A 27,051-nucleotide genomic window follows, 5' to 3' on the forward strand; every position below is an offset into this window, starting at 1 on the left:
AAGTGTTGTTGATTTTATGTTTGTGGCTTTGCTGATGTGATTTTTATTACTGCTGAATATCATTTAAGGTGCTGGTGCTGTTGGTTCACACAAAACAAATTGGTGTTGCTGCAAATTGCAATTACAAGTTGCAGGAAAGGAGCTAACAAACTTGGTGTCTTCTCACCATTACCTGGAGTCCCTGTTGCCGGCTTTAAATTTGCTGGTTCTACTTTGTTCCTTGCTGTTTTGGTTGCTGATTTTACTGCTGGTGCTGTTGCTGGAAGTGGTGTTGTTGTTGCTGCTGACGTTTCTGTTCTTGCTGACTGTTGCTGTTGAGCTGTTGATGTCGTTGATTGCTGATGCTGTTACTGTTGCTGTAGCTGTTAATGTCGCTGAAGCTGTTGCTGTTTCTGTTGCTGATGCTGTTAATGTAGTCGTTTGCTGTTGCTGTTAATGTCGCTGATCCTGTTTGCTGTTTCTGGTTTTCTGTTGCTGAAGCTGTTGCTGTTTTAGTCGCTGAAGCTGTTGCTGTTGCTGTTTTTTAATTGCTGCTGATGATGACGTTGGTGCTGGTATTTTTCAGTTTGTTGTTTTGCTCTCAGCTAGAGGATTTCGACCAGAGAAGGATTGTGGCTGTGTTTGATACGTCTCATTTTTATGGGCAGTAAATGTACTGTTTTTTGTTTAGTTGCAGAATGACTCATCCAAAACAGTGGTAATCTTTTTCCTTGGTAGGTTTTTATCCCGCTGGGTTTTTCCTAACAAGGTTTTAATGAGGCCTTGTCTTGGGTGATGCTCATTGTCATTCTGTGGGTTGGTGGTGGGTTTCTTTACTTCTCTGGTTGTTTTTTGGGCCAATTTGTTTTTAGACAAATCTTACACTTGTATTGTTCTACCTTGAGTCATTTCTGGCTCAGGTCTTTCTATTAATAATATCCATTTTGCTTTCAAAAAAAAAATCTGGTGCTGACACGTCACTATGGAAGTTCTTTTTTTCTAATATATATTGATATTGATTGATTGATTTGCATGGAAATCAGTACCTGCAATAAAGGCCCAATATGTTTGACGTTAATTCTCATGAATTTTTTTTATTTTTAAAATCTCATTCTATAAAATATTACCATATCTGCTTAAATTTTTAAACTGTATTTGACTATAAGTACCTGCAATAAAGGTCCAATATAATTCACTTTAATGCTTATGAGATTTGGCCTCTAAAAAAATGAATCAGGTATTTTTTTTTGACTATAAGTCAAAAACAATTCTATATATGTATTTTACGGCATTTAATAATTTATTAAGTGTTAGTCAATTTATTTCATTACCCCTTTAAGAATTCATGATTGATTGAATGTAATTAATTCATTTGAAAATCCTACGTATTTCAGAGTTGAAATTTGAATACATATACCATGTGCATAGGTTGAAATTCATACATCAAATTCATATACAATGGATGACGAAGGAGTTGTATATAACACTACACGCAATGTGGTGTATCAAGAAGTGTTCGATAATATTTAACATGTATGTACTTATTTATCTTACAATTAATTTAAATTTAAATTTTAGTAATAGGAAAACTGATATGATTATTCTTTTTATTGTTGATAGCATAAAAAGATGTCAAACAGTTTATTGATCATCTAACTTGAAGGTTTATTGACGTCTCTATAAGGTTAGTTTAACATTTTCAAATTTTACACAGTTATTTGTATTGGTTACTAATTATTACACTTATAATTTTTTTTTCCTTGGTAGGTTCTATAGCTCAAATATGCTTGATTGATAACAAGATCGGTTATGAAGTTTTTATCATTAATCATGGACTACAACTTCAAATAAGGGTTCATGTTGCTGTCATTGTTATGTTTATCTTATTGCTGTCATTACTTAAAAACTTGGTTTTTATTACCATTCAAGTGTTGACATTGTGAGGTATCTACAACATCATCAAATTGATATATGTACTGTGGTCCATTCATCTACATGTTTGTAACATATGTTCGGTTCTATATTTGTTATACTTACTGTAAAGAGTCTAAACTAAGTTAAAACATATTACTACTGATTCATCTTTACAATAAATTTAATCGCCGTGCAACGCACAGGTAAAGAACACTAGTAGGAAGTAAATTCCAACCGAGCAAGAATAATTGAATCTAATTATAAAAGCTAGAGAAAACTAAAGAAGAAAATAAAATTGGGATCTAACGCTAAATTATGAGTTGAAAAATTGGGTGGAATCGACTTTATATTAGCGTTAATTATAATTGACACTAGTTTGATCCGTAATTTTAACATCCTCTTGAAACTACTACTAATGAATAGTGTTGGATGCAAATTTGACTAGTGAAGACGACTCAACACTAATTAGTGTCAGCTAGAAATTCACGTAGCTGTTATAGTTTTTTTTCGCTTAAAAGTAAGAAATAAAGATCTTTTGGTGTTCATTGTGGGATTTGGTCCTTTTTGCGCGGGATTTTATTGTGTTCAGTGATTGTTTTGAGAGTTTTTTCTTGGCTTGAGTTTTTGCATCTCTTTTGTCGTTGATTTTTTCTTTTAGTTTTTGGTTTTTGATTGTCCTTTATTTCTTGTAAGCGATTTTGTAGGGTTCTTCCCCATCTTTTGAATAAATCATTTTTGTTCTCTTAAAAAACAAGTAAGAAACCAAGATTGAACCTGATGCAAATAATTTAGGGAATATTTTCCAATTCTTTATCTTTCACTAAACAAAAAAAATCTCTTTAAGAGTAAAAATTAGAGTCGGACCCCGACATTGACGCTAATTTTCACGCGTTGGCTGAATCGACACAAAACTTCAATATAAAATTCTTGTCCACCGAACTATAACGTCGACTCCCGGTTATTAGCTGCAAATCCCCGCTGATACTATGATAATCATCGACCAACTTAACATTCGTCTAACTTAGCATTCGTCTGTCATTCATTAGTGGCGGTTACCCATGCACCGATTCTAATTTCACCGACCAACTTCACATAAAGGGGTTTGTCAGATCCTACAAAATCCTTGTGAAGAATGACCAATATTTTCTGGCTTGGGACTCTAGTTAGGGACTTTAGGAACAAACAAGGACATGAATGATGTTATTGTTACCTTCACACCGAGCAATATCATCAAGAAAAAGCCCAATGAGGTTAGTAGACTACCGCTTGTGAGATCCCTTGTGGCGGCGGCAACGCATGTTGGTCTCTTTCACACTCCATTCTTTCTGTGCAGGTGATCATGAATCTCCTCTCACGATGAGTTGAAACATGCTGCATCATGATTTTTATTGAAGCACGCCTAATAATTGTGTCGTGTCATTTCATGACTGAAAATGAATTTCAGAATTTCTATCCTTGACTCCGACACAAGAATTTCAACTGTCGTCAATATATATATAGATCAGTGACAACCACACAAATATAACTAGCTACTTGTCCTTCAATCACGTCCATGATTTTATAAACCATCAACATTGTGAGTTTGCTCTGGCTACTTCTGAATCTCCGGCCAAGCAGAACATTTTACCAGGAGGAAGCATGAGCTATTTATATAGAGGAAACTTTTAATAGGTAAGTTTTGAGTTTTTTTTTTCTCTTTGAAGATATTTGTTTGATGTAAAACTGCATTTTGGAATTCAGAAGTGTCACTAGAATCAGTATCGTTCCGGATTTAATTTGATATCATGTGTTCCTTATGAATTTTGCAAACAACTACATATTTCAGTGCTTATGAATTTTGTTGCAATTCAAAAGTTTTTAACCATTACAATTGTATTGATTAACATTGTTTAAGGTTACTACATTAACACTCCTTTTCTCTTCAATACCATTTCACACACTTTTTCTTCTCATATTTCTTATTTTATTAGAATTTGAGAGATCTAACTCAATTCAAAAGTTAGCTTAAGAGTTGAGAGTTGTTGTACCCGTCATAAAAGTTATCTATGTCATATCTCTACGTAATTGATGCTTCTAATATCTTTGCCCATCACATATCATATGCCTTAGTTCCATATCTTCTATTTCCTTCTGTTTTGTGTGGGGATGGAATTTGAGTATGAATGTATAATTTTCCAAAGTTAAGCAACACAATCTTTATGGAATTACACACATCAATAGGGAGCACAACTAGATGGTGCTTCACTATGGGAGGAAAGGGCATTTAAGCGTTTGTGTTTGGTTTTCGTTTGCTGTGGAGTCAAATAAGAAAACTCACACATTAACGGAGAAGTAAAATTTTAACATTGTGACTTCAATGCATTAACATGTAAGACAAGCAGCACTTGGCCTACTGTCATACCCTCCTTGTTCCCTTGCTGCTGCTGGGAACTGGCACTTATGATCTTCGCTTCTGGTTGTGCCTCTTTGGCTATTGTATATACTCTTCCTCTCTTCTTTTTCTCTCTGTTTTGACCCCTTTTTTCTGCTGTCCTTGTATTAGGGAAGTAGCACCCCTTGTGCTACAAATCTTATTTATATTATTATTTGGCCTTCCAAAAAAAAACCGAGAAGTAAGATTTTAACATTGTGACTTCAATGCGTTAACATGTAAAGTTAATTAAGTTTAATAGAAATTTATACAGCACTTATGTTAAATCAAAATGCATGCTTTGTAATTTATATTCTCAAATCTCAACCATCCATTCTTACACTTCGTTCCTATTACATGTAGATTCAAGTAATAATTCAGGTACAAGAACAACTGCATGAGTACTTGTTTGTTTATCTTTAAACTTAAGATCATATTAAGCTGTAATGTACAAATCACTTTTAACATTCAATTCACAGAAATCATTCCACCATCAGTCTTCCTCCCTGCTGTAGTGGACCTCAAATACTAACTTATTTGCTATATATAAGCAGCATATTTAGGGCAACTAGTACATTGCCTAGAATTAGTGAATACATCTGTTCCATACTCCAAACTCCAGAACAGGTTCCACCAACTATTGTGATAAGCAAAATATTTGGCTTAATATATTTACAGCCAAACTTTTCAACATATACACTTTGGTCTTTTAATTTTCTCCAACATTGAACTGTACTTCCTATATATAATTAGTATGCATCTTACTAGATAATATTTCACTTCCACAGATTAATCTGGCCACTGGAGGTGGATGTTGAAGTATGTTCTTGGGAATAACTAGTTTCCTTGGAACCATGATCTTGGTCATGACTCAGCTGAGAAGCAACAAATTTATCAAGTACTCTCCAATCTGTCACTTGGTCTAGGGAATGCAGAGTTTGGTGGTGGAGATTCTGCACCTGTATTTCTTCTTGAGTGAGTGATGACAACTGCAAGGTGCTTCCATTGCTTGCATAGACATAATGGACAAGTGAAGTGGGGGGTGATTGAGTAACTTTGGGGCTTTCTAACTGGGGAAGCTGGAGGAAATGATCTTGGGCCATATTGTATTGCAATTGATCCAGCTCTGCCTTGCAATTAGGGTATGTTGCATAAGGGTGATGAGGAATTGGCCTTGGTGATTCAAGATCTTGCATAAAGGAAACTTGGTCTTCATACCAACAGTGTGACTCGTACTCCCCCATTTTCTGTGATGTTGTCATTCTCTTCTTGAACACCCTGCACACCACCCACCCTTCTTCCTGCAGGAGGAATGCTTATATAAATTAAACCCTAGCCTGATTATTTCAACTAAAATCTCAGAAAAAAAGATACTCACATTACAAGGATATTATGGATTGCATGTAAATTTACTCAGAATTGTGTGTGTGAAATATTTCCAATGTCTTCAATAAAATGATAAAAAGATAACTTAATCCATCCCACTGGATTACAGATGGCATTAGTGTCCAGTTTGCAAGTTGCATAGTTAAGTTTTCTTATTCTAGTGTTTGATAATTATTTTATTTTATTTTACTTTACTTATACTTAATTATAACATGTATCCAAAAACAAAATTACATGTTATAACTTTTATTCTTTTGTGTCTTAGAGATGACACCAAAACAACCGCCATAAAAAATAAGCTTGATTAAATCAGCAAATGTGGTACACTAATATTTTAACATGTGTAATGAACTGAACTTTTCTAAAGTTAAAATATTATTGGACCATCTAAGGTAAGGGTGATTTTACCCCATATTTATTAGAATCTGGGAAATCTAACTCAACACAAAAGCAAGCTTTAGAGTTGAGGGTTACTCTACCGTTATAAATGTTATATATATCATATCTCTAGCCAATGTTAGACTTTTAACCCACTCTCTCACGTTCAGGGTTGAACGTTTGAAGCTTGAAATTTGCAGGACTGGACATCAACATGGTCACCTAAATATAAGAGGTCTCCACAAACAAATTGATCTAGGATAAACTAATACCATATTAGAATTTGAGAAGCTTAACTCAATTAAAAAACTAGCTTAAGAGTTTAGGGTAACTCTAGCCTTATATTTATATCATTTTTTTATTTGAAGAGAAAAGTGGGGTGAGATTAAATTAAAACCCAATAGCAATATTAGAAGTTGAGCAGTACACTGGTGACCTTATATCTATGTCATGTCTCTAGTCAGCATGAGACTCAATATAGTTATTTTAGTCTCTGAAAGATTATATGCCGCTGAGTTTGGTCTTCATCTATAGAATTTGACATTTTTGGCCTTGAAATATGATAAGCAGACAGTTTAGTTTCAAAAACATGAAAGTTATAGTCAATTTAGTTTTGAGATGGAAATACAATCAACTTTAGTCTCTAACATGACTAAATTGAAAATCTTTTCATTTTTCATTTTTTAGGTACTAATTATTACCTGATGAAGAGTTGATCCATTTTCATTAGTTTCTAGCCGGTACTCATGCATGATCCAATCTGACTTCTGTCCATTTGGGGCTCGTCCTTTGTAAAAAACAAGAGTTTTTCTCATTCCAATCAAGCAATGCTTCAAGTATATTGCCTTATCTCTTCCTGTAGCTTTCCAGAATCCTGCTTTTGTGGCTCTATTTGTGCGAGTTCCAGTTGGGTACTTCTTATCTTTATGGCTAAAGAAATACCAGTCACTTTGATCATCCGTGCCTATTTTGCATAGTTCTGTTTATACATGAGTAACAAATGTGAGTTTATACTATACAATATGTGAGGGTTTTCTCTATCCTCTCAACCAAGAAAAATATGGTTCCTAAGTTAAAAATGTTTCTACGAAAATTAATTTCAACATGTTAGGATTATATTGCAAATAACATGAAATAACTATTAGCGGTAAAACATAGCTAATGAATATATTGGAGAAGTTTATAACATTCTCCACCATATATATAATATCCGATATATCTGATTTCTTAGGACGATCACAGGATCATAGAGAACTCTCCTTAGAGATTCTCTTAAACTCTAGATTTTTATTCGGGCGACCACAAGGCATTGGAGGAGAAAGCTCAGAATACTCATCATCCCGACCACCACCAGAGAACCAAACCGGTCTTTAAGATCATGGGCCAAGCCATCTCTACATCTTTTCTTCTGATGAACAATCTAGCTCCCTTAAATGTTGATTCTTAGCTGAAGTCGGGCAAAATTTAACTTGAAGAGAAGGGAAATTTTGCAATTTGATCAAATTATATGTGTAGCTTGTGGAGGCTATGTGGAAAATTCTACTCATTTGCTCTTTGAGTGTCCTGTTTGGTCTTTGGTAATTGGTACTCAATTTTATATTGTTTAGGATTCTTTTAACATTGCATATCATAGCCCTCAAGAGCATTTTATTAAATTTCAAGGATTGCTTTCTTGTTCGTCTGAACAAAAAAAAGGAAGATTTGGATGGCGATATGACATACAACAGTTGTTCAATATGGATTGCGCAGAATCATGAGGTTATTAATTCAAATAGGTATTGTACACAAGATAATGAACAGCGCGTGTAGTGTAAAATAGTTTAATTAAGGCTTTGTAAGAAGAATGATATATATTTTGGTAGCTGTGGGTTGTAACACCCCTAATGTTACAATTTTTTAATTCATTTTCATTGGCCTTCCAAAAAAAATGTTTTGATAGCTAGTTTGATGGGTTTGTGGGGGGGGGGGGGGGGGTGGGTTAGCCGCGATTTGTCTTAAAGGAATTAATGTGAGTCTTTTTCTTTTGCTATGTAATGAGGGTGTGCAGCACCGTGTGCTTGAATTCCCCTAAAGCTTTTCTAGGTGCTTTACATGTAGTGGCCTAGTGGGGGTGTTTTATTGGATGGTTAATTTGAATGTAGGAGATTTATCGATTGAGAATGATTGTTTGTCAATCTTTTCTTCCTTGTTAATAAATGTTGTTGTATGAAGGAAGAAAAAAGGAAGATATATACCTTGAAGATCCCATGGTTCTATTTTATAGAGATCAACATCTTTGATGACATCTAAATCAATCCTTTTAGATGCAATTTTCTTCCTAAGGTAGTAATCAACAAGTTCTTCATCCGTCGGATGAAACCGAAAGCCTGGAGGTACATGTGAAAATGTGTTCATATCTACCCCCAAAATTAAGAATTAAAACCTGCATTTGAGAAAAAGAACAAAAAGTTAATCCGACCACCTTTCTTGCAAGCATAAAGTTTACGACAATTTAGGAGGTTCACAGTCGATAATTAGTACTCCAGAAACGAAAATATATGTCCAAAGTTACATATGCGAATGCTTTAAAATAGAGAAATACATGGTATGTTAATTATTCAATAAGCAACAATAAGGATCGGAGTGCAAAAAAAGATACATAGCTATTCCATCTAGTCCTCCTGACATAATTAACATGAGAATGTGTCTTATTAACAGAACAAAGGAGAACATTGAACAATGATAGTGCTGGATGAAGGACATGAGAGAAAGTGAAACAATTAAGTCAAAGTAAAACATGAATACAAGGAAAGGTCGAAAAGCAAATTAAGTAGGAAGGGTAATTCACAACTAAGCACTGCATGTTGGAGTGGCGCAACGAAATGTTAGATTCTTCACAATCTCCCCCTCAAGTGCGAGCAACCACCACATGCATTATCATTGTCCCCCTCCGCGGAAGCTATCTACCTTTGTACCGTTGTTCGCTGCTCAACGGAACCCGCTGCCTAGCCACACTGCTTGGAAGACTTTCGACACAAGGAGCCGTTACCATGGTCCCACGAACCATCGGCTCATATGAAGCAATTAGATTGATGAGGAAACAATTATGTTGCGCTCGGGCATGATTACATCTCAAATGTTTTATGAGTTTTTATTTTTATTTTATACGCAGATGATTTATGAGTTGATTAGTTTAGTAAATGATTCACATACTAGAATTCCCCAAATACAATTTATGTAAGTTATGTAATTGAATAAGAAATGTCAAAAACACAATTAAAAAACCAAATCGATAGCTAAAGTATTTCATATAAAGGGCTTTCGAGATATTCCATAACTTTACCTTGTGAACCCTTGACAATTTTTTTTCCTTAAAGAAGAAAAACAAAACTAGGTTGTAACACACAATAGAGAAGGCACACTTTTTACAATACAATTATGGGGTGGCATGGAGCATTGAATGATGCTGTAGGATATCAAATACTACTAAACACTCAGCTTTTTCAGCCTACAAAGAGGTTGATATAGAGCACTGAAAGTATGTCACATTAACATGATAGCCTAAATGGCACAAAAAAAAAATAGAAGACAAGAATTACTCATTTCATCTTTGTTCAAACGAATTGAGAATAATTAATATGATCAAATTCACAGAACAGTAGTCTGTTAATTAAGGTTTGGATAAGCAAAGAGATTTACAATATTATTTGAGTGTAGAACCAAAATAAAAGGAAAAAGAAAACTGGTGAAAAAATTAATTAAAACGTGATTTGGAGGTTGGTGTGTGGATGTGATACAAACACCAACCAAAGCACAGATCAAAGTCGTATCAAAGATTTCATGTGAGATAGAGGTGACATTTAGCATTTGACCATAGCTTCTATTTGTCTTTTAGTTGTCTTTTTTTTTCTTACTTGTGTTTTGTTGAATTATATAAATTAATCCACCTTTGTCTTTGTGATACAATATATATACACAATAATAAAGAAGATGAACTTTATTCCGATATGATGCAGCAAAAATAAAGAAGATGAACTAAGAAGAAGGAAGCCAAACCTTATATATATATGATATAATAGATCAAAATTTAGAAAGCTAATGGCAAAAGAACAACAACCTTGATATCTTCGATTATGTAAGAATTGTAAGAACTCCAACTAGAATTCTGGTGTGGATCTGAAGAAACAACCTCGTTTGCAGCACTAAATTAAATCATCATGGTGTATGAACAAGATAAGAAACTTGTCTCTCTGCTGTCTTCAATCAAGTGACTTGGTCAAATCCAACAAAACTGGACACAAAAACAGCACTGAAATAAAGAAAGGCAGGAAAAGTTTAATTTGTTATCCTCGGGAATTGAACTGAATCCCTTCTTCCTTGATGAAATTGTCTCTTTGTGTGTTATTCAAAGAAAATGAGAGAGATCTCAGATCCCGAGGATTACTAGAAAAGAAAAGAGAGGAAAGTGGAGGAAAAGGAGAGCTAGCTATTAGGTTATGAATTATGAAGATGATGAAAGGGTGCAATGTGAGAGCCCTAATAAACTAACTCTCTCTAGAGTTTCTCTCTCCTTATCTGTTGAGTTGGAGCTAGATTTCAGGGAAAGCTGAGAGCACATAATAATAAAAGTGATTAGAATGAGAGAGAGAGAAAGAAAGAGAAAGAAGGTGTCACCCTCTAACTCCACCCACCAGCAAGTGAAAGAGACTAGAATGAAAGGAAGAATGATGTGGTGTTAGCGTTTGAGCATGAGAAAAAGAGAATGCAACAAAGATCAATGAAACCGTGAATATAGAACAAAATTATGATAATGATGATAGGCAATTGATGAAGGTTTTGTTGTTTTTTTAGGTGGTGACCCTTTAATGGCTAGGCTATATATAACTTCTTCGAGATCCCTCCCGCCAAAAGTTACACCATCCCCTAAACCCCCATAATCCCATTCAACTTTTCTCTTTTTTTCTTCTCTTTATTGGGGTCTTTTAGAATTAACTACTCTTTGTATTGCTTTCTTATTTACATTTTATTCGTTTTCTCTCTTGTATTAAGGGTTAGAGTACCCCTTGTACTCCCTTTTAAGACTATCTTCGGCTTACCAAAAAAAATTGTTGATTAGTCTTCCCATGCATTTGCTAGCTTTGAGTCCACACCGCGTGGTGTACACGAGATCAGTTTATACAAAATTATATAGTGAATAGAGTAATTAAATAATCATGACAATAAGTGGCATATATATAGTTCTCTATTTTTCACTCGGCTTCAATTGAATCACGATGCTTTATCTTGCTTGGAAAATGTTGTATAAGCTTTAATTCTTTCCCAATGTCTCGCTTCAATCACGACATGTGTCTTCTCCCTCGCATGACATATAGTCGGCATTTAAATTTGATGGCGTGATCACATCAACTTTAGGAGACTGTTCTTCAAAAGCTCTCGGTGGGACCTTTCCTGAATAGGAGCCAGTACATATCCTTTTGACCTAACTTCATATATGGTTGACTCAATTTGTCGGTTCAGCGGGGTCAGTCTACTAACCCCATAGCCAACAAGATAGATAGGTCAAGGCATGTTTAAGAGACCTTCTATCGGGCATGTCTTTATTCCTCGTTACATCTTTGCCTTATGATTGTGTTGAATTTCAAATCTCCGGAATAATGACTTGATGACTTGTGTTTGTCTTTGCCCGGCTTTTTTCCTACGTCAACCACAGTCTAAGCAAAGAGATTTAGATTCTCTTGGAGGAGGCGTATTTATTTCTCTTCTCACTCCACTATCAAGTTAATTTGTCGCCAACTCCAGGGACCTTCCTAATTTCCCCTGACCTTTAGTGCCACTGACTCCTCCGTTGGGCGCAGCCATTCCTCCTTATTGTCTTCCCTTAGGTCTTTGAAAATTCTTCCAAATTCTATTTCACAAAATATTCAATGTGCTTCACTCATACCCCTTGGTTCTTTACCTTGTACATCTTTAGGCTGTCGTAGTAGCACTTACGGGAATCATCCTGGTATACCTTTATGGTTCCCACCTGACATCCCTCGACGAGATACTGCATGGTCAAAAGGAGGAACAATTGAATTCTATCTTGTTTCTCTCTCTCTGAAACTCTTAAACTTGGTTCCACACCAGAACATTGTATGTCTTCCCTTCCAACGCAACAAGTCAGTATGTGCAACCAAAGGTCACAAACAAGGCATACTTGGTCCGAACAAGTAATCAAACAATAGCAAACAAGTGGATATGCAACATGCATATCCTACTCAGACAATCAAATACAAAGATCACAAAACTTAGCACAGAAGACCTATTCCTTGAAAGGCCTTGGTATTCTCAACCAAAGCTATGATACCACAAATAATACGTGAATTTTAAGTGGATAGTGGATCACACTAATATTTTTGTTATCCGATTCAAATTCAATCGACCAATAACTTCATTGTACAAGGAGGAATAATCTACCACGAGAATTTTCATCAAGACCTTCAACGAATTCCTTCACCAAAAATTGCTACGAGTTCTACATACCTTTTTTTACTACTACTTCTTCCCCAGCGATAATTACAGTGATAATAATTGTGTTTCCCACGAATTCCTCCACCAAAAACTGTTTTCCCACCATAGAGTACGAAAAACTGTTATCAAATGGAATAGATAACGCCAAAACATAAGATAGTAAAAAACTGTTGCATAAAATTTAGGAAACATTTTTTGTGTCAATGACTACACTTTACAAATGGTTTGAAAAGCTATAAATATTGTAATAAATACAACTCTTGCGATGATAAGTGATTATGTAACATTTTGAACATAAACTCAAGCATGCTATCAAAGATGACATAAATGTCTAGTACTCTGATTTTCACGAAAGCAAATTATTTTAGGTTTTTATCTTGAGTTTAATATTTTTTTAAAGCAAAATCTTTATTGAATAAAAAGTTGAGATGCAAATCCTGTCGATAATGGAATAATTACAACGACGTAAGTAACGACTGCAAACAAACAACCATAAACAACGAATGAAATCATTGTGGAGCCTCTCACTCACATTCAGCACCTAGCTTCATGGCAATAACAACAACTTCATGACCAACTCCAACAATAACGACCATCAGAGGACTACACGTACACAGACTTGGTCATTCGAGCCTACCATACAACGAGATCAGAGCAAGAGTCGTTGCTATCACAACCTAGAAACAAAGTCCAAATACAACCATAGCCAACAAATGTTGATTGCAACGCCTAACACCATCTTCCATGCGGCTACCTCTAAGATGATCATCTCTGAAGAAAAGACCTCGTTAAAACCTTACCAGGAAAAACCCTGTGGGAAAAAGTAAGGAAAAAGAGTGCACACATCAACAAGAGAATCAACACCCCTTCAAGCAAATCGACCATCGTCGTCTGGCTTCCAAAAGTCGTTGCCGGATGAAATTATTTGTCCGCTGCAAACATTGCCTCCCTTTTGTAAGACCCAAGATTTTAAGCTTATGATCAGTGGAAGAGATTTCCATTTACGATTAGGGTTGATGTATTGTGAAGGGAAACCTGAACTAGAGTTTACCAAATGAAATAAATTTATGAAGGAGAAAGTTCAGGAAAAGTCTGAGGATCGTATTGAAGTCGATTTAAATTATAGCACGATCGTTATACGCTCAAACCTAGGTCAGAAACCCTAGAATATAGCTAGTTTTCACTTTTAGGCACGATGGAAGTTAATTCCAAAAATCTTCAGAGAAATGTTAGAACTTCTCTTTTTCCATATATCACAATCGTTTCGAGGCGAAACTCTAGGATCTACGAACGTCCGATTCCAATCATCGGAAGTTTGCCGAAACCGAATCCCTGGTATTTCAAAACCCTAGAATTTCTCGACGATGAAGACTTTATCTATTCAGAGCTTCAAATGAATATTCTACACGCGTACACCCATTTCTCTTGATGATTTCAATCTTTCTTCAGAAGGAAGTTTTCTATTCCGACATTCGATGCAAAAAGCAACTTATCGGGTAAAATAGTTTTATACCGACTATGCATTAGTTGCCAAAAATACAAGGAGACCTCTTTATAGTTTTGGAATTCTTTTGCCAAAACATATCTATTAATTCACGGAGAATGACGCCGGAAAAATCAGATTCGCGAAACTTTCATTTTCCCGCGAATTTCCAACCTTTATATATAGCAAAGAAAGGAAGAAAAACTCAAATTTTCCTCCATTTTCTCTCCTCAAACCCGCGGCCAAGAACAAGGAAGAAGGAAGAAGAATTTTGTTCATCGCTTGCTTGATCGTTGATCAATCAGTTGCTACTTCAAGGCTTCGAGGTATAGTCGCTAATCCTTACCTCCGATCGCTTTTTCCATAGCTTTTCTGTAGAGTTTTATGAGTGGATAGTTTATGGGTTTTTGCAAAACTATCCTGAATCTTTCATTTCTGATTCTAAACCTCTTCCTTATGCGCCCAAGATCACTTCTGCCGGGTTAGATTTTCCGTTATGTCGCCGGAATTCCGCCGGAATCAATTTGAACCTAAAATACCCATTTTTGGAGTTTTTGGTGTAAAGCTTCAACCTTTAGGCTGAAAACTATCGCCTTAGCTTAGTGCTAGTAGGATTAGTTGTCATAAACGTCGCTGGTGACGTCCCTGCAAAATTTTATTTTTGGGATTTCAGTTTTGAAAATCCTAAGTTAAAAATCATGACCAAAATACCCCTGCGACAGTTTTTGATCCGATAATTTTTCCGAGTTCAGAATACCCTTAGTTACGGCTAATGATAGCATAGGAACCAAGTTTGATCGAAGAAAAACCGAACCTTACAATTACCAAAAGTGGCCGTGAGCTATTAAAGGGGGAGGAGGAAATTTCCTTTTCCGAAAACTTGTCTTCTCGCGCTAGATTATCGTACCTTCGAGTATAGATTACTTCGAGTAACCTTAGTAAGTATCGATAGCTTAGTTTTCGATAGATTCTGATAGTATTTCTGTGGTTTTGCTCTAAAGGTGATTTTGAGGAATTCCCAGAGGAGCAAGCCTTTGATTGTGAACAAGTGTTAGGAGATAACTCTGGAGAACCTACAGGTGAGGGTTTCTCACTGAATCTCTAGTTAATGCTTAGGGTCGATGTTTTCGACATTGTTTACTGTTTATGCACTGGATTGTGTGTGATTGGAAAATGTTTTCTGAGGCTTCGGCTGACAATGTAGATGATGCATCTACTGAATGTTTTTGATGAGTGAATTACATGCTAAGTGCTAATTGGGTAATTTAGGATGTGTGGTGCATGCCTTATATGCTAAGTGCTATGTGGTTATTGCTTAAGATATTGACCTATGACATGTTGATTGATTATGATAAGTTAATTCTGCTTTTGCACTATAATCTGAAATTCTGAATCGTGAGAATAGCGGGCAGGTCATGCCGATTTTTATTTGAGAGTTTTGAGAAAGTTTGATAGGACGAATGAGATTCGGGCCTTGTTATGATGTGTATGGATCGAGACATTCTCTGGAGTCATTTGAGGATTAGGAGATCCCGAGAACTTATAGGAATTTCGATAAGACTAAAAAGAATATTATTTTGAAAAGAAAACTCATAAGACATTAAACAACCTCTAAATCTTTAAATAAAGATAATAAACTCGAAAGGAAGCTTCGGATGCAAACCTTAGTTTTTGGAAAACGAGAAGTGTCGTCGGATCCAAGCGTTGAGGAGTTTGGTAAGTTCTGAGTATGTTGGTACTCCTTCGCTCGTTGAGCAGTTTGTTAGCCATCCAAGGGATGAGCCGAGAAGCTTCACTGAGGCGTGAGACCTTGTGAATGCGGGATACTCCACTGAGGCGTGAGACCTTGTGGAAAGCATGGAACTCCACTGAGGCGTGAGACCTTGTGAGAGCATGAAACTTCACTGAAGCGTGAGACTTCGTGAGAGCATTGATGACCCGAAGAGTCATCGTGAGTGGTTGCACTCATTTTATGATTATTGTATTTTGTCGCATAATCGACTTTACCTTAGGGTAAGCTTTTAGAGACATTAATTTAGCTAGAACACGTGGCGACGTGTCGAGTGAGGCCGGAGACGTTGTTTGGCTAATCACTGCATTGCATGCACTCATTAAGTGGTTTAAACACGGCGAGATACCGGACCACGGCGGATTCCAAAATTGGTTATAAGACCAGGATTTCCGCGTAAGAGCATTGCTAGGTGACTCTTAGTAGCAGACCGAAATGGCAGGCCTTCGGGTTTTATGCTGATCTGACTACATGATGATGTTGGAGTAAGAGGCATCACGGGCCGAAATGGTCCCACCGTGGCTGGTGTTAGGGCTGATCCGATGATGTCCATCCGTTCCGGAATGCATATTGGTTGACTGGGTTAACCTGCATATCATATCATGCAACATGCATACTAATTTAGTTGTCGAATGTGATTGTTATTTGTTAATCCTATTTGGAACATGTTAATTGTTATTATTGCTGTTATGTACATTATGGAATATGCAACCCTAGGAATGACATCTCTAGTTATAAGCCTAAGTGGCTATTTATTATTTGTACCTATTGGGTTTATTATCTACATAGTTCTTTAGAGTTGACCCTCGCGTCTTCTGTGTGTGCTTTGGCGGACAAACACCCTTTGTCAGATGTCCACGGCGGACAAGATCATGATGGTTCACCCTTCGGGGGGAACTAGAGTTGAGATACTGGAACAGGAGCGCATCGCGGTAGCGAGAGGAGGACGGATGGTGTACTTAGACTAGGTCGTTCTGAATTCAGATTCGAACGACGATCATGCTAGCATGTGGGTTTTAGTGCTGGTGTGAGCTCCTCGAGATGGGATTAGTGTAGGAGTAGAGTCTTAGCTCTGAACATCATTTGTTTTCTTTGGGGACAGGGTAGATCCACCTATAGCTTTTCCAGCTTATTCTCAGTTTTGAGGGATAGTGTTGCGGGCACTTCACCCTTTTCATTTGGTTTGTATATATTGCCTACGGGCGTTGCACTTTTCTTTCCGTCACTGGAGGTTGCTCGTGACGAGGTTGTTACTTACAGCGGGGGCTGTTTATATATTGTATTTTAGTTCTATTGCTTTTCGCATTCGGGTTTTATTCAATTCAGTCTTGTCTTAGTTATTATCAAAAAAAAAAATATTCACGTTTTTCCGCATTAAGTTTATTTTTGGTTACTAAAGTGACGCCACCGAAATCGGGGTGTTACACTTTTAAACCAACTAGAACCAAACACATCAACAAGCAACACAAAATCAATGAGGTAAACAAAATCAAGAACAAAGAAAATTAAAGTTAAAATTGAAGAGCAAGTGAAAAGAGGATAGTGATCTCGGCTTGTGGGTAATGATGAAGGTGGTGGTTCCGGCGGCGTGGTCAGAAGTAGAGAAGAGCAACGGCCACATATTTGTTGAAGAAGGTGAAGAGGAAGTTGCACGACCCAAACTAGAGTGTAGAAGCGGACGGAAACTCAAATAGTGCACGTAACGGCGACTGAACACGCGAAAGTGGCGATTCAAGGAGGCGTAAAAACTAAGGAGAAGAGAAAAGAAGAGAGAGAGAGAGAGAGAGAGAGAGAGAGAGAGAGAGAGAGAGGCTGATGGTGTGGCAAAAGCCTTGCCGTGGGCATTGATGGAGATGTTGATCCAAGAATTGCAAAAGAAATGGAGGTTTGAATTGTGCCCTTCAAAAACTTTAAGATCCAAACGATAGTTGATGATAGACGATGAACGTAATCGTTTGGCGCAGCGGATAAGCAAGAGTAAATGAAAGAGATAATGACACACAAGCTTTAATATTGGTTCACCCCCAGAATGATAGGGTTACGTCCAGTCCTCGGTGTTAACCGAGATTTCACTAAGGGTGAGTTCCAAGGACTCCTCCTTACATGTATTCTTCAGTTTGCCTCCTCAAGGAAGAGTATTCTTTAGCATTTTCCTCTCCAGGCATTGAGCATTATAGCCTCTCCAGGCAAGTATTATTTCAGAACTGCTTCTCCAAGCATTGAGTACTCTTAAATCCCCTTCAGGCTAAGTATTGTTTCAGTACTGCCTCTCCAGACATTGAGTATTCTTTGTCTATGCCTCTCCAGGCATAACGAGTATTCTTGTACGTGCTTCTCTAGGCGTAAGCAGTTGAGTATTCTTTGGACACTGCCTCTCCAGGCTCACGAGTATTCTAAGGACTCTTCCTCTCCGAGTATTAGATGAGACTCCTCTCTACAAGTATAAAGGACATCTCCTGAATGATCTTTTTCAAGACCTTTTCTACTACTTTACAATCTGTTATGAATAAGAGGGATAGTAGTGAAATGAAGCACTAAGAACTATTAAGTATTATAGAATTACTTTATATTGTTTTAGAACAAGAAAGTAAATAAAAGATTTATCTCATAAGTGCGTTTCTCCTTGTTGCAGAGGCTCATGAAGATGTCGTCTTTTGAGCTTGAGCCTCTAGACTCTTATTCAGACGACAAGAATATTTTCTTGATAGCGCATCTGGAAATACGGAACCGGGTTAGGATCTTCTTATTGAATCCCAATTCAGATTTCTAAAAGCCTCGTGTTTGGACTTGCGAAAGCCAACATGTGAAGTCTTCAGTCTTCATATTTATAGCTCCTGATCTTCTGTGAGTAGAGATAGAATCATTGGATGGTCTTCACGGAAATTATGACCGTTGTATCGAACTGTGCTGAAGTCAGTAAAGCGTGCTGAGTTGTTACAGCTTTGAGTCAGACTTATTGCTTTGGGAGTTGTAATTTGTTTAGCATACATTGGAGCTACTATCCGTTCAGATAACCAAAGACGCTTTGATATATGGAGTGTTGTGTCTTCAGCCTTGGTTACTGCACCGTGTCAGATCATGTGCTGTTGCAGATGCCGAGACTTCTTTGATACACTTCCTTGTGGACTTTCTTCATTCAGACGATGATGCATATTCCATTTATGAGGTAGTTTGAATTCAGTGAGTAACATCGTCTCTTCACCTTTCAACGGATGTTTGCCTTTCTGATGTGGGCGATGGTTGTAGGCTAAATGACTTGAAGCTTCTTCCTTAGGAGATGGATGATATGATGATGTCTGTATGAGGAATAGTCGACATAGGCGATGGACTTCATCCCATTCCTAGAAAGATAAGGGAAAACTTTAGATTTGAAGATTATGATAGTTTTCCTTGGTCATTGTGCATATGTGATGGTTGCTTGAAGCTTTTCACATTGACCTTTCTCTCTTTCTTTTGTGTTGTTAGAGATCTTTTCCATATTCACATCATGTTTGCTTTCTCTGAACACAGTTTCTTCTGGTTGGCCAGCCCGAGTTGGACACTTGATTTCCATATGAAAGTTTTCGTTTTCTTTCTTCTGCAAACGATAATTCTTCCTTCTTAAGTCTTCTGATCTTCTGCTGACAGCTCTTCTTTTAATCATCTTTCTGATGTGTGTTGTCTTGTCTTCTTTTATGCTTTCCTCAGAATATTCCCGTTGAAGAATTGTATCTCTTGTTGTCGCAGTTTCTTCTAACGAGACGATATTCAACTTTCTTCTTGATCTTCCTTGTCATCATTGAGTCAGAAGATAGAATGTGCTTTGTCGAGTTTCGTCTTTTCCTCGTGTAGACGGTCTTTGCAGATATAAATTTTTTTCTTTGCAATTGAACTGTCTGATTAAAGCAAGTGACTAATTACTTAGATTGTCCTTGTTTGCCCCGAGTTCCAATGCATATGGAATTCCAGACGAAACAAGTAGATCATAAGTTCTTAAATCTTTGATTGTGCTTGTTTATCTTGAAGTTCAATTCATGTGAAGTTTCAAGACGTAACAAGTAAATTACATTAATGTAGCTCCTGAAAAGTAAACAACAAGGATTCTTTAGATATCATTAATGGACTCTTGAAATTTTTTATCATTCAAAACAAGATAGGCGATGAAGGCGTTTGAGAGTAACAGGTGAACGGGGTGACCTTCGATGGAGGTGAAAACGGAAGGGAAGGTGGTGACACGATCTGGGACTTGAAAGTAGTGGCGGCGCAAGCTTCAGGGACGACGCGGTTGCATAGGAGAAGTTTGGCGGCATGTTTTTCTGGTCGATGAAAGAAAATGAAGGCGCGGTTGGTGACACACAGATTTGGAACGAGAGGAGGTGGTGGCTATGGAGGAAAGGAAGGAAAAGAGACAAGGGCGTGAAGATAATCGATGGTTGTGTGGTGGCCGCGTGGCTAAGAGATAGGGAAGAAGTGGTGGCCGACGGATATGGAGAAATGAGTTTTCAGAGGAAGGAGGAAGACCTTTGCTAGGGTTTCTATAAAATTAATAAAAGCTGGAAATATACACTAATAGTGTACATTTAGTCATATCTTATGATCTTATCACACAATAAAATGTAAAATAATAAAATAAATTTCGTATACGAGTAAAAGCCATTTCCACAATAATAAAATTTTAAATTCTTTTAGCTTTGAATCAAGTTAGTGAAAAAATGTGAGCAATCTATCTATCTATAAACTCTATAAAGGGAGAGTTTGTGCAGCATGGAGGACAACTTTGGAATTCAACACTTCAATGCACTACCATCTAATTTTTAGCATGGACATTTTAGTAAAAGTTTACATCATTTCCTAATGAATGAATCACAGCTGTACCTTCCTCAATCACATTTCATCTCAGCCAAGTTTCAAAAAAAAAAACATTTCATCTCAGCCCTTCCTCCTCCTTTCTTTCTTACGTTTCTTTTTTCTTTTTTTTCCACTCCCAGTCTTTTCGTTTTCCCTTCGTTTCATTTTTAATAGATAAATAGGGAGTCGCACACACACCAGAGGGAAACGAATCGAAGTCGATGGAGGAGATATGATCGAGGCTGGCAGGAACGACGGCAAGACAATTCAACGGAAATGGAATTAAACGCAGATAGACCGATCGAATGAGGTGGCAGCGGAGGCAAGGTGTGGTGGACTTAACAAAGCAACTGGATGAGTTTGCTCGGGAGATCGACGAGGTGGTCAGTGTAGAAGGGAGTGACATGGGAGAGGAACAGGGCTCTATCAGCGAGGTCTTTGGCGACGGTGGGTTCGGTGCCGATGCCGAAGAAGAATTTTGCAATGTGCTATTTTTGGTTTCCCTTTCACGCTTTAGGTATAAATACCCACTCTGTGTTTGGTACTTTTTCATCAATTTCTCTACAGTCTACCCCCAAATAATTTCTATAAACCAATACATAGCTTTGGATGTTTTCCCTAATTTGTTGCTAATGTCCCAAATACATAATTGGTTTCTTGATTTTCCTTTGCTGTTTTTGTTGAGGCACGAGGCAAACTGTCTCTGGAATTTCAGATTCAAGAATGGCTATATAATATGGGTAATTTGCTGTTTTGGGTTTCCCTTTCACGCTTCAGGTATAAATACCTTCTCTGTGTTCGGTACTTTTTCATCAATGTTCTAACTGCACCAGTTTTGTTTTGCTGATTTGCACCTTTCTTTATGCAAAATTCATGGCTAAATTAGCTTAAACTAAGCAACTTCAATGGCATCTTACACTACATGTAATTAGTACAGGATTTATTAGCAAATTGCAAATGAAGTATACATAATTTTCTCAAGCAAATTGCAAATGCTTTGCTTGATGCTGTTCAGAATATGAAAGTTGGGGATGGTTTTAGTGACAGTGTTGTTCAGGGCCCTCTGATCAATGAAGCTGCTGTCAAAAAGGTTGAGTCCTTAATTCATGATGCTACATCAAAGGGGGCAAAAGTAATTATTGGCGGTAAACGACATAGTCTTGGACTCACTTTTTATGAACCAACATCGTTAGTGATGTCCACAATGATATGTGCATATCTAGAGAGGAAGCATTTGGACCTGTTGCACCCCTTTTGAGGTTCAAAACTGAAGAGGATCCTATCAGAATTGTCAACGACACTAACGCAGGTTTGGGTTCATATGTATTTGCATCACAGTATGTATATGTTGGGTATTTACCATTAATGGATTGGGTTTATTTGTATACTAAACTGAAACTTCATTGGAGTTTTTGGTTTTTCGGTGGGTACAAGTATTCAGACTTAATGATTTTTTTTTAAGGAAACAAACCCATTGAATTATGCATTGAAGAAATTAACATGGGAAAACCATCTGCAGCAGCCAGCAAGATAATATAGCCAAGGCATATCATGAATGTGTAAGAACCATCACATTTTTGTTTCCTTTATTTTTGTCATAACTCATAACCATTTTTTGGTTTTACTTGGAAAAGTATATTTCTTTGCTATTGAAAGAAGTCAAATAACATTAAAGTATGCTGGACTGATTTGCTAACTTCATCTTCTTTTCCAAATGCATTATTAATAGATTATGCTTGGACCGGTGATACAGAACCTTGAAAACTTAGTCAGCTATAGAACTTAGTAGATTATGCAGTAAGAAGAGGCAAAGTTTGGAAACTATGAAGCCTTTGAAGCTGATCTGTGTGCTCTCTCCATCCTAGGGAATAACCTTTCAAAAAGGAGGTATTAGATTCATCAATTTTTTTTTTATTTTGATTCCCATTTTCTATTGTTGTGGTGGATGTATGTACTTTAGTATGAGATTTTGCTTGGTGAGGCTTTTAAGTTCTTTTACTATAATTTTGTGCAGAAGCCTCTCAATAAAAGTGAAGCAGTTGATGCTTCTAATTTGCATTGAAGAAATTAACATGGGAAAAAGTACTAGAGTGGAAGCTTTTTTTCAGGCATATTTATATAACTGCAAGCGTCCTCATTCTTCAGTTGTAGCACTTGCTGCACTCAGGTCCACAGAAAGATCAAGAACCTGGAAAAAAGAACAAATAAGATATTATGATCAAGAAAAACAAATTCAGACTTCCACTGCTCCATCACATTTTTTTCTTTTCCCCTTTGATATAATCTTCTATTGATGCAACATTATATTTTAGGCAAGATGCTTTTGTGCTTCCAAATTATTGTATAGTTTGTTATACACGTATATGTATATAATTACAATTATAACTGTTGATTTTCTGATTAATGATTATAACTGTAGATTTCCTCACTTTTCCCTCTAAAGTAGAGAAGTCAAATATCTTTCACATGGTAAATCATCCATATAAGATTCTCTGGAGAAAAAATTGAAATGCTTGCTTACTATAATAGTTCTTTCTTTTTTTTCTTTTCTTTTTTATAAGCAAATGTTAGTTGTTAGAAATGTTAGTAAATTAATCCCTCATCCGGGTTCGAACCCGGGACCCTTCACCCTTTACCCCACCCAACCCTTATAATAGTTCTTTCTGACTTCTCAATGTTCTCAAAACTGTGTAGTTATTACTTATTAGTGTACTTTCAATGAAATATCTTTAAAATCACCAAGGAATGAAATTAACTATCTTAAATCTAATTTTCTTGGTTTCTATATTAAGGAATGAAATTAACTATCTTAAATCTAATTTTCTTGGTTTCTATATTAATATCCAGATTTCATATCTCATAAGCGCAGACAATTTTAATTTATGGCTTTAATATGGTATAATTGATATACCTTAATCAATCACAATCCATAAAACATAAAAAGGATGGACGAAAGATTAGGTGAAATTATGAGTAGAACAAACATAAGGGACAAATCCAAATGTATAAATTCTAAAAAATGGCATAATTTATTTGGCCTATAGTACATAGATTTAGTTTCTTGGTTCCAATGTGTATGTACTCAATTATGTAGCATAATAATAATTTTGCTCTGATACCATTTGCAATCTTTTAGGGGTTCAATAATTGTAAGTTTTCCTCTTACAATGATTGCATAAGGAACTCATTTGCCAACAGAGTCTACTAAATCTTCCTTTTTTTTTCATTATGCTTTCTTGGCATCTCCTAACTTATAAATAGGCTTCTGCATTTACAAATGCTCGCATAAGACGTGGTGGCTCCAAAACAACTCATATTAAGATTAACTTCTTTAATATATATTGTTGGATGGTTACTTTTTGTGCCTTATATCTGGTGCTAAACGTATATATACTTTCACTTTTTATTTAACTTTTTAACCTATTGGTATGATCTTCTTTGTTTTACACGTTTACTGTTTCCGGATCCTCTTTGACCACAAAAGAAATATTACAAAAAATTGTAACTGATATAAATTATTGTGCAAATGATTTCATTAAATTAGAACATAGAGAAGTTAGCAAAGTCATGGAATCCCAATGGGATTTTAGTGAAGCTTACAATTGAACAATAAATGTGCATAAATTACTAAATTAATTTTTTAAAGATATATTATTAGGAGAGTTACAAAGTGATGGAATCCCAAGGGAATTTTAGTGAAGGTTGCAATTGAATATTAAACACCATTAAGCCTATTAAAAATGAAACTGATGTCAATTAGCCACCCAGTACACACCTAAGAAAAAACTAAAAGACAAATAAGAATGATCCAGCTTCCTAGGCAAAATAGGTTGTAAAAAAATTCTAATTTCAATAAACCACTTAACTCATTTTCAAGTCCAATACATTATGTGATAAATTAGTATTTATTAGTCTATTTAAAATTTAAATTATTCTTGCCTTTTGGTTCCTTTCTTTAAAGTTAGAATCCACACTCTTGAGCTTTATATATAGATACAATAGTATGTGCATAAACATCAAAGCAAGAGCTAATATTTTGTCATGACTAAATAGCCAAATCAGTTGTGGGCATGTAACCAAGCTCCCCCTGTGCTATGCTAATATTGGCATGAGTAAACCTCACATCTCCATTTCTAGGCATTGGCATCACCTTCCTCTTGGCCTTCACCTTCAGAAGCTTCTCCAATATGCTCACAAGCTCACTCACCGGCATCGGTGAAGTGTAACCCATATTGAAAATCCTATACTGCGTAGGCCCCTTCTTTTTGCCGCCGGTACCGGTACTCTTCTTCTCCGTGTCCAGAGCCCCCAAAAATAATTGTCATATATTATTAAATATATATTTTTAATAATTTTACCTAAATTAAGTAAAATCTAGAACCATAACTCTTCACTCTTCACTTTTCACTTTCTCACACTTCACAATCGTTCTTTTCTTATGCTATTTGATACTACAATAGATTTACCAATTTTTTCTGATTGTTTTGAATTTTTAGTATTTCATATTTATTATTATTTTTATATAGGGATCCAATCAAGGACAATCATTAAAATAGGTGGGGTTATATTTGCCAAAACAAGTGTTTTCACATGGCCAATTATATGTAGCATTCTCTAGAGTCACGCACTGTAAAGGATTAAAAATTTTCATCAAGAAGTCGTTTGCAATGTCACATAAAGAAGATGTTTTTACAGGAAATGTGCAACGATACACTCTCAGTTTATTCTCAATCTAATTATTCCAATTGCAAAAAAAAAATTTTTCAGTGGCTACTTTTAGCACATACATGTAACTTCAACTCTCTCTAATAAATTATTCAATAGATATACAAAAAACCATAAATCGAGCATTTAGGAAAACAAGTACAATATATAAAAATAAAATAACAACTAAAAAAACTTTTAGTGCAAAAAAAAACAGACAAATTTATTATTTCATATATCTTCAATAAATTTAGTCCTTTTAATCCATAAAATATTTTTTAAAAAAACACACAGATTTAATAATAATACACAAAAAACAAAAATGAATATCCCCGTACATCGCACGCGTCAAAGTACTAGTTATCTAATAATAATAATGTTTCGTGTTACACCCAATGAGCTAAACAGCTAGAGAGATAATAGATAAGTAGTAATATGTATGATATGATGTGATGTCACTACAAAAGATAAATAAAAAAGTCTTACGGTGTATGCACTATTTAGTGATAACATAATCATTGGTAACACTGTATTTATGTCTAATAAAGGGTCTCATATATTTAATATATATATAACGTATCAAGTGAGAACAATGTTTATTGTGAGAAATAAGAGGATTAAATCGTGACCAATTGATCTAACATGAGTGGTTAATATGAAATGTTAATTAATGAGGAAATAAGAAATATTTTACATGAGTTGATTCCTGATGTATTTCAAATTGGACCCATCAGAGAGGGTGGCTCCGCGTTTCGCTCAGAGCTCTGGGCGGTGAAACTGGGACTTGAGCATGCATGGAATCTTGATATCAGAAATCTGGTTTGCCTAATAGATTGTCTGGATGTAGCCAGAGTTCTTGGAGGCCCAACGACAGTGGATACTTTCTGGGAAAGGGAAGCGATCATGGATATTCAACAATGGCTTAGGAAGGTTGGAGAGTTTCCTTTGTTCATATTCCTCGCGAGAAGAACAACGCTGCGGACTTCCTTGTGAGAATGGCTAATAGGGAGAGCACTTTGCGCCGGGTGTGGGCTGAACCGCCTACAGCCATGTTCACGTCTCTGTACTTAGACGCTTGTGTCTAGTTCTTTTGCCTGTTTTAATTTCCTCTTGTAACAAAAAAAAATTGAACTCATCCATTGATTTTGACAATAACTTATTTATCTCAATCTCAATAAACATCAAACATGTTTAGTCTAAAAACATAATTAATGTTGCTGGAGTTTGGCCATCAAGTAATATCCAAGTGCTGTGTCATTTTAATTTAATGTTTTGGAAAATAATACTTCTTTTTCAGTTGCAGGCTTGCAGCAACAGCACGCGACCTATGTTTCTTTTTTTTTTTTTGAGATGATAAATATGTGTATTGTAATATATGCTTTGCCATTTCTAGTTTCTACATTCTATTTCTAAATAAATAGAATATGTTGCAAAAGCTTTGCAATAGCTGGGCCTACGAACCGACCATAGGCAATACGATAATGACACCTCTCCACTCCAAATACATCTGGAAATATAGAATACATTAAAATATCACATAAGTTTTCAAACAAAAATCAATTAGATCCACTAAATAATTAAATTTCTTAAGTATTTGGTATAGGATTTAATTTGAGCGCTGCATATGAAAAAAATTGTTAAGAGAGTTATATCCACACTTAATTTATTTTCAAGCACCGAGTGAATTAGTCT

General features: G+C 36.0%; 1 protein-coding gene and 2 long non-coding RNA genes across 11 annotated transcripts; 2 read left to right on the top strand and 1 right to left on the bottom strand.

Moving 5' to 3' along the window:
• The first annotated feature begins 3,407 nt into the window (after positions 1-3,407).
• Positions 3,408-5,782, top strand: LOC130716102 (uncharacterized). The gene is made up of 2 exons (XR_009011870.1): positions 3,408-3,564; positions 5,092-5,782. It is a non-coding gene; the product is annotated as an uncharacterized LOC130716102 (long non-coding RNA).
• On the bottom strand, positions 3,576-10,842 carry LOC130716100 (NAC domain-containing protein 7-like). Its single transcript, XM_057566293.1, has 4 exons — positions 10,164-10,842; positions 8,302-8,489; positions 6,769-7,046; positions 3,576-5,604 (listed from the first exon to the last, which is right to left on the bottom strand). The coding sequence occupies exons 2-4, from the start codon at positions 8,459-8,461 to the stop codon at positions 5,080-5,082; spliced, it is 963 nt and encodes a 320-aa protein (XP_057422276.1). The 5' UTR covers positions 8,462-8,489; positions 10,164-10,842; the 3' UTR covers positions 3,576-5,079.
• A 9,887-nt stretch (positions 10,843-20,729) lies between these two features.
• On the top strand, positions 20,730-23,083 carry LOC130714813 (uncharacterized). Of its 9 annotated transcripts, none has more exons than XR_009011433.1 (6): positions 20,733-21,172; positions 21,341-21,432; positions 21,588-21,964; positions 22,118-22,214; positions 22,385-22,542; positions 22,670-23,083. It is a non-coding gene; the product is annotated as an uncharacterized LOC130714813 (long non-coding RNA). The 9 variants fall into 9 exon arrangements; XR_009011429.1 differs by having other exon boundaries at positions 20,735-21,172; positions 21,593-21,964; XR_009011434.1 differs by having other exon boundaries at positions 20,736-21,172; positions 21,671-21,964.
• The last annotated feature ends 3,968 nt before the right edge of the window (positions 23,084-27,051 follow it).

Source organism: Lotus japonicus, chromosome 4, assembly GCF_012489685.1.
Source record: "Lotus japonicus ecotype B-129 chromosome 4, LjGifu_v1.2".
Taxonomy (NCBI): domain Eukaryota; kingdom Viridiplantae; phylum Streptophyta; class Magnoliopsida; order Fabales; family Fabaceae; genus Lotus; species Lotus japonicus.